The sequence below is a fragment of the Antedon mediterranea genome, chromosome 8 (genome assembly GCF_964355755.1).
Source record: "Antedon mediterranea chromosome 8, ecAntMedi1.1, whole genome shotgun sequence".
NCBI classification, from domain to species: Eukaryota; Metazoa; Echinodermata; class Crinoidea; order Comatulida; family Antedonidae; genus Antedon; species Antedon mediterranea.
In genome coordinates this window covers 19,067,231-19,080,409 of record NC_092677.1, presented here as the reverse complement: position 1 = coordinate 19,080,409, position 13,179 = coordinate 19,067,231, and the positions used below count along the sequence as shown (strand labels likewise).

At 33.3% G+C, this 13,179-nt stretch overlaps 1 protein-coding gene across 1 annotated transcript in view; it reads right to left on the bottom strand.

The window, feature by feature from the left end:
* The window catches only part of LOC140057052 (guanine nucleotide-binding protein G(s) subunit alpha-like), a 54,311-nt gene that overhangs the window by 6,947 nt on the left and 34,185 nt on the right, over positions 1-13,179 (bottom strand). The window contains exons 6-11 of the mRNA XM_072102597.1: positions 11,567-11,621; positions 8,762-8,835; positions 7,517-7,575; positions 4,319-4,439; positions 764-894; positions 67-134 (exon numbers count right to left, since the gene is read on the bottom strand). Coding sequence (XP_071958698.1) covers positions 67-134; positions 764-894; positions 4,319-4,439; positions 7,517-7,575; positions 8,762-8,835; positions 11,567-11,621 — 508 coding nt within the window. The remainder of the gene's footprint in view (positions 1-66; positions 135-763; positions 895-4,318; positions 4,440-7,516; positions 7,576-8,761; positions 8,836-11,566; positions 11,622-13,179) is intronic.

Genomic DNA, 13,179 nt, shown 5'->3' with positions numbered 1-13,179 from the left:
AAGTAGTAAGTAAGTAAGGCATTCTTGTATCACATTGTAATTAATTTGTTAAATTAAAATACTAACCAGGAACTCATCTCTGATAAAGTACTTGGCTCTGGCAACCCCAGCATCCTCATTTGTTTCTAATTGAGCTGTGAATATAAACAGTACGTAATCTTAAAATATACATTCACTTTTTACACACAGGTTGTTTTTAAGTTTAGTAATACAAATAATTAATGATTTTTAGTTGAAATATATCACAAGAATGAGCAATCCGCAATTTTTGCATTGGAAATTGGAATCGGTGGTTGAGGCTTAGATTAGTGTGACTGTCAACAAATTATATACATCCCTTATGCAGTGCGACCGCATGGAAAAAATGACTGTTATTCTTTAGTTGAATTGTGAGAATATTTTCATGAGTTAAAGGATAAAAAGGCACCAATGGGATTATGGCTGATCAGTACTATTCCTATTTATTTGTTGTTGTGACTGTTTATTGTAATTCATGACAGATGGCTTAAACATGGCCGGCACACACCTTCCATTTGTAGTTAACGTCATAGGTAATGTTACTACAGAATTGGTTTTCATTTCATTTCAACAGCAACAGAGCGCCATAACACATTTGTGTCCGCAACCCCTGCGCATCATGCCTTTTGTTTGTGTGCTCATAAAGAATACAAACTTTAAATGAAATTTTCTTACAAACTACTTAACCATTATACAATTTTCATACCCACAACTAGGGTTTCCAATTGGAACAATGAATACTTACAATCTTGTGGTAATGAATAAGAATCAAAATCACTGAAGTAAGTTTCTAGTTTTGATTTTCCTGCCTTAATTTTATCAGCTAATAAGTCCTGCTTGTTCAAAAATAGAATAATGGAAATTGTTTTCAACCACCTAGAAGAAAAAACACATTTAATTAATTATTCAATTGTTTTTTGATTTCTGAAAATGAAGATTTCAATATTGAGCAGTACAGGCAGGGATGAGATTGAGAAAAATAAAAAAAAGAAGAAAATACCAACTACATCACATAGGCTGGCGCTATTGCAGTTTCACACCTAAAAGAGAGACTTCAGGGTCACTCACCATTCCCGCCGCGCAGCAGGTGAATGTTTTTAAATTGGGAAAAGGTTGAAAGTGCAGCAGCACTAGGGCCCATGGAAGATTGGACCCATCATAGAAAAGATCGGGCCCATTTTTTTATAAGCTCGATCGTCTTAATCGTTGATTGTACTATGACCACCGACTGTGCATCCTGTGTAGCATGCAACAGTTGTGGATGATGTGCTTTTATTTTATTCTTGGGTTCTTTTTTTCTACCAAAAATATACTGTTTAACAGAAACAGGGTCGTTGTTTTTTGACAGTAAGAACGATAATTTATATTATGGTGGACAATTATCTGTAAATCCAATTCATTTCCGTGGACCTATCGGCTTCTTATTTTTAGAATGGGCCTGATTGTCGGCAATCGCCAACAGAGGTGGCCGAAAAACGGCACCTGATCCTTAGTTCATTTTATAATAAATTACAAACGAAACAGAGTAATCTCAATGTATATCTTGTTTTGTTGAAAAAGAAAATGTACTTTCGGAAGTCCAGGGAGGCTTTAGAGCCTATCACCGTTGTGAAGATCACATCTTTACATTGAAAAGCATTTTATCTTGTCGTTCAATTGAAGGTAAAACTACACATCTAGCTTTCCTGGACTTCCGAAAAGCATTTGATAGTGTATGGCGTGATGGTCTCCTAAAATGTGCCTGGGATACGGGAGTTAGAGGGAAAATTTGGAAAATAATAAGCTCACTATATGACAATGTTAAAGCAAAAGTAAAAGTGGGGGAAAGCATGACTGATGAGTTTAATATCCACAAAGGAGTAAAACAAGGGTGTGTACTCTCACCAATTTTATTTTCTATATTTATTTGTTAAACTTCTTCGTGAAAGCAATTTCGGGGTAAGAATGAATGGTGTCTGGATGGGAGGGCTCTTTTGGGCTGATGATGTTATATTGATTGCTAATAATGAAAGGGAAATGACTGAAATGCTAGAAATTGCCAATATATTCGCCAAAGAATGAAAACTTGGTTTTAATCATGAAAAATCAAAGGTCATGGTTGTTGGAAAACGCATAAATTAAGATAAAGTGTGAAAATTAGGTGAAAAATCGATAAAAGAAGTTAATAGTTATAAATATTTAGGGGTCTATATTTCCTCAAACATGAGTGAACATTCACATTATGAACATGTTATCCAAAAGGGTAACCGGCTTATAGCTTATATCAAAGGTATCATAGCCAACCTTGATGACTTTAACCGGGTGTACTATGGAAACATACTGTGGAAAACCATTGCTATTCCTTCAATAAATTATGCTTGTAGCATTTGGTATAATAAATCCAAGAAGGATAACGAAGACCTAGAGAAAGTGCAATTGCAAATGCCCCGCTTTCTTCTCAAAGCTCCACGGTATACTCCAAAAGAGGCACTTTATGGTGACCTTGGGTGGGTGCCATTATCCAAGTTACACAAACTGTCCAGAGTTAAATTATTTAATCGTTTTATAACTATGGATGACCACAGGTGGCCTAATATTGTACTTAATTCTATGCTACAATTGAAATGTGACTTTGATCGTTTAAAATATAAATTTCTTAGTAGTTGTGTTGACATATTTGAAAAATGTACAGATATAGGCTTTTACAACAATGTTTTTGATAATGATAGTTTAACTCTTGTTCCTTTCTCAGTCAGCAATGTCGAGCGATGTGTGTCAGAATCGATTCATATATATCAGAGTGGTCAAATAATATAATGCAAAAAACCTCAATAAAATTTATACTCAAAATTGAAACCTTTCCCTAATTTAGAAAAATATTTACTTGATAAAACACATTTTTATGAGACAAGTCTGAAATTTAAATTAAGATCTAACACTCTACCTTTAGATTGTAAAACTTATATTTATGGTCCAATGATGTGTCCGGTCTTTGTACTTTATGTGGGAATGGTGAAATTGAAGACATTAAACATTTTGTATTAAACTGTAAAGCATTTGATAATATTAGAATGAAAGAATTATCCATTCTACAAAATAATCTTGTGCTCTGTAATGATTATGACACATGGAATCGTTACACAACAGTAAGTGCTGATGATAAATTACAGTATATTTTAGGTGGAGAATCTATCGCGATTTGTAAAGAATCTGAGACCTTTTTGATTTGTTTTGTAAACAATACACAAGAGCTGCATGGGAGAAACGGTCAGAACTTAAATCTCCCAATATATAGATTGTTTTTCTTTTGTATTGTTGCTTTAATATATGATTTGTAAATATTATACACCTGTGATAACAACTATAGGTCTTCAGTACCTGATGTTGAAACACAATGGTTTGTAATGTAAACTCTTTACTATATTTTATGTTTATTTTTTTATACCTTTTTAAATTATCAACTCAAACCTATGATACTGTAGGACAATTTAATACAGTACCTGTATTACCATGTTGATAATGATTTTTCTTTTATATTTTTGCAAATAGTTTAAGAACCTGTATCCGTCATATAATATATTGTTTTGATGTATTATGTTAAATTGGATGCACCACTTCTGTGTGTGCCACCAATGCAAAGGTGTCATTTCCTAATAAATTATTATTAATATTATTTAACTCTATAAAAGTAGATTTTATTAACAATGTTTGCGGTAAGATTGAGAGAGATGAATAAGAAGCGTGAAACGTTGAATGCACACGCATGTCCTCTGACTGGAAATAGGCATTCGTCAAGATATTAACCCTACGGCCAATAGGCATTCGTCAAGATATTAACCCTACGGCCAATAGGCATTGGTCAAGATATTAACCCTACGGCCAATAGGCATTGGTCAAGATATTAACCCTACGGCCAATAGGCATTGGTCAAGATATTAACCCTACGGCCGGTTACACTATACAAATATTTGAACATTTCGCGGTTACTTAAATACAAAAAACAAAATGATCACCGTGTTAATATACAGTAAATAGCACCACCAACAAAGGCAAGTCTACTAGGAAAAAAAAAGTCATTTATACTTAAAAATCCAGATCCCGAAAATCGATCGTTTGGCTGTGTATAGCACCGCCCCCAACCCCTAAAAAACTCTTTGCATTTGTAATAACATCAAGAGGTACAAATTAATTCCTAAAAATACGGACCCGCTGAGAAATCTCATCCCTTACAGGTGAAACTTTTTGAAGAATCTATTATTTAATATTAGTATGTTTTAATGGTGCATTCGATAGCATATTACTCAGAGTAGTTTACACTTACCTATTGTTCCAAATGCTCTTGAACAAGTCAAGTGATTCTCGCAATCTATTCTGATTTGGATCCTCTCTCAAAACTAGATTATAGCTACTGCAAGCCACCACAAAGATTATAGCCGTAACATCTACAATATAAAAGTACAGAACCAGTTGGTTTTTTTTTTGGATTAAATACATAAAATAAAACATACAGAAAACAGCAATTTTTAAAATATAAGAACTCCTTTTCCCAAATGGAGCAGAACAGTCCACTTGCAGATCAACAACATTTTACAATGTGTTCATGGAAGATTGGAGGCAACATTGATACTAGGCTGCTTGGCTTCATCACTATTTTGAAAGAAGGGTTTTACTGTATTAAATCAGATTAAAAACAGTGTTGGCATGTTGGTGGTATACTCTCAAGTTTCCTAACAATCACAGGAGGATATTTTGAGTCATACTGCAGTCTCCTTCAAAAGGCGCAAAAAAAAAAAACATTTAGAGAAACAAAGCATAAATTTTAACATTTTTTAAATCAACCTATGCCACACCTGGAAAGCATCATTATTTTTTAAAGAATAGCATGCTCTATGGTTTGGCCATGGAGGTATTAAAATAGAGGGAGAGAGCTTGAATGTATTGTAACGCATTAACAGGATGTCGCCATGGTATTTTAAAAGCCAAAGCATTGTGCCGACAGCTTGCTGTGCGGACTTTGTTACTAAGGTCAGTTGCCGCCTCTATTCAGCCCTCTCAAACACATATATTTTTGGCATGCGCAGTGCTATATTGTGATATAATTGTTGCGCACTCAAAATGTTTGCCTCCTACTTAAAGATCCCTAAATATTGATACCAAACATGTTTACATATGTGAAAAACCTCTCTTTGTCAACATTTTGAAATTCACGTAGTCAAACACGTCTAAATCGACTCCCCTGGCAGACTACATATTTCTCCCAAAATTTAATAAAAATTATGAAAAAAAAAAATGTTAAAAACATGTATTTTTCTCAAGACTAACAATTTATTCACGATCTACGCTAAAATTTTGCTATTTTCTTGCACATTATTCTATATTCGCCGGTTGTCCAATCGCGATAATAAAGGGGGTGCAAACATTTTGGGCTTTACATTATTCAAAATAAAGTGTTCTGGAATAGCTGTAGTGTATTTGTTTATTCTGTAGTAAAATAGACAAGTCAAAAACAATTCATGTCATAAATCCAATTTTATTGTATATTTTGGGTATTAAATATACCGTACTGAAGCGGGTATAAGCCCATACTCGGGTATAAGCCCACCCCTGAGTTTTGAATAATTTTCATGAAAAATGAGGCACTTGGGTATAAGCCCACCCATTAATTCGAAGATCTACAGTGTGTGTCGTAATACATTATTTTGTATTTGGCGACGTCCATACACCGAATACACCTACCTTTGATCATAACCAAGCTAGGCTAATATACGCTAGGCCATATGAGGCCTAGCGGTCCTGTTTTGTTTAAACTCCATCGCGGTCGAAGATCGCTTCACACACGACGCTACAAGTCGCCAAAACGGAAAACCACTATTTGGTATCGGCTGCCATAAACAAGCTTATTAAATTTCTTTGGTACATTTCTATTTAACAAACATTGTATACTTGCTTTTCTGCTTGATAAATTCTTGTTCAATTGATGTTTAAAATAAGATATTCTACGATAAATTACACGAACTGTAAGCTTAATTTTCCGACACTCTACACCTCGTGTATTTAGAGGCAACGTCGTACACGTGAGGGCGCTCGCTCGCATGGAGGAATACACAGTACATGTGCTGTTTTTGACGATCTGCATTTTTGGATCCTCGGGTATAAGCCCACCCCCCAAACTAGACGTGATTTCATGTTCAAGGGGGGTGGGCTTATACCCGTGTCAGTACGGTATATTCTATTTTCAATTAAATACAAATAATTGCTCTTTCATTTGCACACCTTATTTACTAAATTAATTGGGTCATGTAGATGTGATGATGACTCTTTTCTGCATGAAAGATCAACACCAAAGCTCAATGACCTGATTGTAGGCCTCTCACGCAAGGGACGATATGACAATAAATACAACTTACTGTATAGGAACACTATTATTATACAGATATTGACTGCTTAGAAGTTAAATATAAGATTAGACATCCCCGAGGGAATGATATTATGTTCGAGGGAAATAATTCCCAAGAACTTAATATCATTCCCGAGGGGATGTCTAATCTTATATTTTACCGATATAAAAGGCGATATCTGTTATATTACATAGCCAACAACAAGTAGAATATCTGCTGGGTCGGGTAGCTAGACTAGGTAGGCCTCCTTTTTGTATTGTTGTATGTAAACAAGCTGCCCAGACACCTTACCTTTCGAAGAATAATATACAGATAATTACTAATTAATGATTCCTTGACAATAACATATTCACTAGCCTAGGTCGTTTAAATAATAACAGAAGAATTTCCATCAATAAGCCTACATTAATAATAATAATATTATCAGGTAGGCCGAATAAATAATAATTCGTCTTCTTTCGAGCCGAATCACCAGATGTTCAGTGCTTCGCGCGTACCCGTTACTACTGTGAGTATTAACCAATCACAAACGGTGTTTCATCACATCTAGGGAGGACTAAAAATAAATGAGGGCGCTATGTATGCATAGTTTAAATAGTTTAGATGACTAATTTCGTCAAGCAAGTTCCGTGGCGCAGCGCATGAAGCGTTGTCTTGTGATGGAGTGACAATTTCATCGCGAGTTCAAGACCCAGTAGATGACTTTTGTTTATTTATCGGCAAACGCGAGTGTTGCCACACGAAAATTACAGTCAATATCATCGTACCCGAGAATTTATATGATTAGTGACAGGGACACGATAATTACGCAAAAATTACTCAGTCAATATCATCGTTCTCGAGGATATATACGATTTACGATCCTCGCAGCGGAAGTCATGTGATGCAGTTTCAACCAATCACGTTCGCGTATTTACATAGCCTATGTAATATTAATTAATATGGCACATCTTATATATTATGCACAGGGTTTTCATGCAATAACAATAAGGCCATTTGAACTGGATTATGTAGGCCTGGACTGAAAAACATTTATTCTGCAAAACCGAACATTTTAGACATATCCAAAGGTGTTGCACTTTATTGATTATAATTATATCAATATTATTTATAATACTAACCATTAAAGCATTGAATCCATTTTCTTCTTTCGTCTCGCTGCCCTCCAACATCAAACATGCTGTAAACGGAGAAAAAGTCAACAAAATTATTACTGTTAAAGTGTCATTTAAGTCTCCAATTAATATCACAATGTTGTAAATATAAGCTGGGTATTATTTCCTGAATCATCTGACGCATTAATTAATTGTTTGAAAAAACATGGAATGCAGTTGTACATGGTAACAATGGTGTTTAAGTGCATCTATCTAATGGATGGTAACCACAAGAACCACCGCTCATCTAAAATAAATACAATGATATTTTCTTGGAAAATTATCATTGAATGTTAAGTAATAAGCAAGTACCATTCAATATTTGTTTTCTCTAAAAAGCTAACGCAAATGTAGTATTATAAACTGTAAAATAAAAAAGACTAGTAACTAAACAGTGGATCTATTTATAAATGGTGAATCAGTATGAAAAGATATTTCACCTGACATGCTGGAAACAAATGAGACAATACATTCAATCAGACTTGTGTAGCTTTAATAATACTCGAGTATAGTTTCCTAGATGATCCCTTATCATAAAACTCTGGAATTATGGGATATGTTGATTTCTCTATTGCGATTGTAAACCTATGTGGTCTTCATATATATTTATACATTTTAGTGTCACTGTCCCAATTAGACAAGATTGTAAGAATCTAAATATAGATATAATCTTTCATCTTATATAATCTTATTACAGGAAAAATAATTATTAATTTATACAATACTGTACAGTACATAAATTAAACTACAAAATCAATATACAGTAAATAAATCTTTATTATTATTTATAAATAATGTATTCATTTTAAATCGGAATATAGTAATTACAAAAAAAGCTAAACAACTTGATGGAAATTTATTCAGTTTTTCAGATTAAGATTTAAGAAGCAAATCCAAATGACTGGAATGTTGGAGGTAACAATAACATTGTTATAAATAGTGGATATTTTCCTCCACTATACTGTACATCAAGAGTGAATCGATCAGGTGATAATGAATAGGATGGTTAATTTAGGGATGCAACTAAATACACATTTTGATTACACAGTGGTTGAGACACAAGATTACTAGAAATTGTTTTCAGGACTTTCGTATATACTGTATCTATGGAGTTTCCAAACTGTGTGTGGAGATTGGCAAGAAAATCAGTACAATTTTATTACCAAAATTAATTCAATGTTTTACAGGAAGTGCTTTCTACATAATACTTACTGAAAGTTGACACCATCAACAACAAACTTTGTTTCAAAGATGCCCGATGTTAAGACACGACATCGTAGAATATCCTACAAGAAAAAAAAAATAGTGTGGATGAATTCTATTGAAAAACTAATATTCCACAATACCAATATTAAATAAATTTAACACACACTTACTCTAGTAGCTAGTTCAACTTTAAGGCCCAGAGAATTGACTTCAAAAATTGGTTTAGGGTGTCATTTTTTACTTGTTACACATTTTAAAAATGTTCAAAAGGTCAGGGGTGAAACGTTATAAAACCAAACACATAGGTCCTTAAATCTCAACAACCACTGGTCACAAGTAATTTTGGTCTCAAATTGATCAGAAGTTATACATTTATATTCAGTATAATCAGACTTTTTAGCCAAAAATTACCGGACATGCCATTTTTTACCTTTGACCCATGAATCCAGGGCATGTATGTATCTCTGCAAAATAACTTATCATAGACACTTGAATTTGGTCTTAAATTTTTCAAAATATTATACATTTCGTTATTTATTACACATTTTGAAAAATGTTACAAAGGGTCGGGGGCAAGGGTTATATGAACAAATGCAAATAGGTACTTGTATCTTGGCAACCACTGATCGCAGTCAATTTTAGTCTCAAAATGTTCAGAAGGCATATATTCATATTCAGTCTAATGGGGCATTTTAGTCAAAAAAGTTCAAAAATGCCATTTCTGACCTTTTGACCAACATACCAGGGCATCTTCATATCTCTGTAAGTACTGGTTATAGAAACTTAAATTTGGTATCAATTTATTCGAAATATACATATTTACATTCATTCTAATAGAACATTTGGATAAAAGATGACCAGAAATACTATTAGTATTAATTACTACTGTTTCAAACCAAAAAGCTATCTCTCAGTAACGTTATGTAATAACTGCAGATGCTTTAAATTGTTTCATTATAGGAATTAAAACAAATCCTTTACTGTTTGTAATGTAATTGTATTTTTGCTTATAATAATGCTAGAAAGTATTAAGTATTAACAAATTAACAAATTATTGACAAATTAACTTTAATTAGTGAGGATTTTGTTAACAAAATTATATATTTTTTAAAAGATAAAAATTGATTTTCTAGACAATTCCTGATATTCATTCTGGATTTTCTGCAATATTTGACAATGTTTATATATACCAAAATCTCTGTTGATAAATTCTAGTACTGTAATATTAGTAGTTAGTAGATATCCAATGTAATAATAATATTGAATAAGACCTTAGGCACAGCTAAAAATAGCATACTATTATACTGATAATATGTTTATAATCCCATAAGAACACATTATACAGGTAAAGGGTGGGGTTGATGAATATTGGCATGATACAGAACTGTTATTAGTTCAAAATAAAACTCAATAAAACCAGTACAGTAGCATCATGTTCATATACCCTGATTTTATTTTCCTGCATTTTAAAATGACAAATGACATCATCAACTTAATTATCATATTCATAGTATATTGTTTTCTGTGTATTTTCAATTCATTAAAACTTTGTATGTTTGAATGCAGTGATATTCCTTGCGTTAAATTCCTGTCATTTGATTGGACAATTGTTTGTCACTTGGCGTGCAATTATAGTACATACTATAATACTTTTTTCCCCAATTTTTCGTGTACAAAAAATTTGTTCTCGCATACAAAAACAAATCACATGAAATTATTTGTAACAATCGCACTCGCAAAAGTTCATTATTTGTATACATTAAATAGCCTATGTAAATACGTGAACATGATTGGTTGAAACTGCATCTCATGATTACTGCTGCCCAAGTGCATATTTTATTGAAAAGAAATCATTAATTTGTAATTATCTGTCCATTATTCTTCGCAAGGTACAGTAAAGTAAATGCAACGCCTAACTAGGCAGGCTTATTACAAATGAGGCCTAGCTACCAGACCCAGTAGATATTCTACTTGAGAATTATATTTTCTTCAGCTACCGCTTCGGGAAATATACATTCCCTTGAGCAAAATATCATTCCCTTGGGGATGTCAAATCTTATATTTTACCTCTAAGTATTGCAAAACAATGCGTTTTATTAGAACAGGAACGATCATTCTTACAGTTTGTTTTTTGGCACACAATGTTTTCTAATACGGTAAGTGTAACAAAGTCAGATATCTGAGATTTCTAGATCTAGAAAACTCAGATATATCTGAGATCTGAGTTTTTTAGATCTGAGTTTTCTAGACACCCTTTCATTGACTGTGTGTTACTGTTATTAGTGTTACAATTCAAAAATCAAAGTACGAAAGCAAATAAAATAAAAATTTAGAAAAGGACAACTTGACCGAGGACCATATTTTAACAACGTATTAGTTATGTAAATTCAGAACCAATGCGAGATTAAGGATACCGCTGCACACACTCACCGTACAGACGTCGCCGTAAATTGCTGTGACGTCACAGGTGCATCGCAAAAGTTACCTCATGAGTTTTCACTGATGAAAAGTAGATTTTGCGATGTACCTGTGATATCACAGCAATTTACGCAGATGGATGTATGGCAAGCGCGTGCGGCGATATCCTTAATCTTGCGATTATTCCGAAATCATATGTACATTTCTAATACGTTGTTAAAATAAGGTCCTCAGTCAAGTTGTCCTTTAAGACCCACTGACATGCAGCTGTAAAATGTGCTAGGTCAACAGTCCACTGCGACTTTTCATACAACTTTCAAACACTAAAAACAGTTTCTCTGTTTTCTGTGATAGCAGGGAACAAAATCAAAAAAAATTTCTGGCTTATCTTACCTGTTCTGTTGGACTATAGTTTGGCTCCTTGATTGTATTAACTTGGTCTAAAAAACTGTAAGATAGAAAATAAAACCAATTAAGAATCTATTTATTAATGCTACTAAATATTTTGCATAATTTCACTGAACGGTACGTGCCCATACTAATGTTTATTGAGGGGCTATGATACATTATAGGCTATAGTATACTTTAAAGCCCAAAATGTTTGCGCGCCCTTTATTTTCGCGATTGAACAATGATCGTGAAAATAAAGGGTGCACAAAAATCGCACAATTCCCAACAATGTTGTTTACAGTCGATCAGGCCTAGCATAGGCTTAGTTAGTTACGATAAACTTCTAATTGTGTAGTCTTTGAAACATTTACAAACCCTGATTATTATTTATATTGTTTGTTCAGGTATAATTAAAACATTAAAATAAAGTGCAACCGACTGAAAATTCTAGCTAGGCCCTACTCAGCATTCGCTGCCTCGCTCAAAACAATGATGATAGCGATCGCCACATGTGGCGCTGTGATTGTTCTCAAAAATAATGTTCGAATTGGAATAAAAAAGCTTACGGCATTTCTTAGGTAATTTAATTAGTGGATGTTCACTATCTACTGTAAGGGCCTATTAAACACGCAAGTGTCACCCACTGTTTATAGCCAAAACATTTATTTACATCCTAAATTTAAAATCGTGTATTCTGTAATTTTACTTGATGTATTCAATTGTTGTTTGACATTTATTGTGGAGGCGAAATACATTCGCCAATTTGATTCAACAAATTACACGAGGAACTCAAATCGCGAAAATAAAAGGTTTTGGAATAGTTAAAAATGTAAAATCATTAAATTTTTACTGTATCACTTTCCTGAATTTTAAGGATAAACACTAAAAAAAGGCAAGAAAATCACAGTATGTTGACATATCAGCGACCATGTTACGTCACTGTATAAACTACGCAACCTCCTCTGTTATGTACCGCCATGGTTGGATCTACAAATACCATACTCTCATGCACGTTGTCACTTTCTAAATCGCACCCTAGATTAATATTCACACAGCACAAAGTCCCATATCTGGTATTGCTTTCATTTTGTAGCTTACAGATATTCAAATTAAAGGAATACTTCATGTATTACAGTAGTATTATCTTATTAATTTAAATAGAAATTGCTTATAAAAAATGAAGATGAGAAAATCTGCATTGAGTAAGAAAAAGTTAAAAGTGTGACAACAAAAATCCAGATAAATTCACCGGTATACATAGTTTGACAACTTAATATTGGGATGTACATATGATATCAAAACAATTACGCATACTCGCTGCACTGCCTTTGTCGTAAATAGGCCATGTGAACATCGAAAATTCAAACCTGAATTGATGAAGTCGTCACAATTGCTAATTTGACCTGTATTTTAACCCTTTCACTGCGCAGCATATGTCTCACCTATGTGTGCAATATTTATGTGTGAAAAATAATGTGATTTTAAGAAATTGCAAAAGAATACTAAATGAGATAATTAGTTATCCGCTTGGTAGAGCGGATAACTCCTTGTTATTGTATGGGATCAACATTTTTTTTCTGTATTATTCTCGTTTCCTTCCTTCCTTTTTGTGAGTC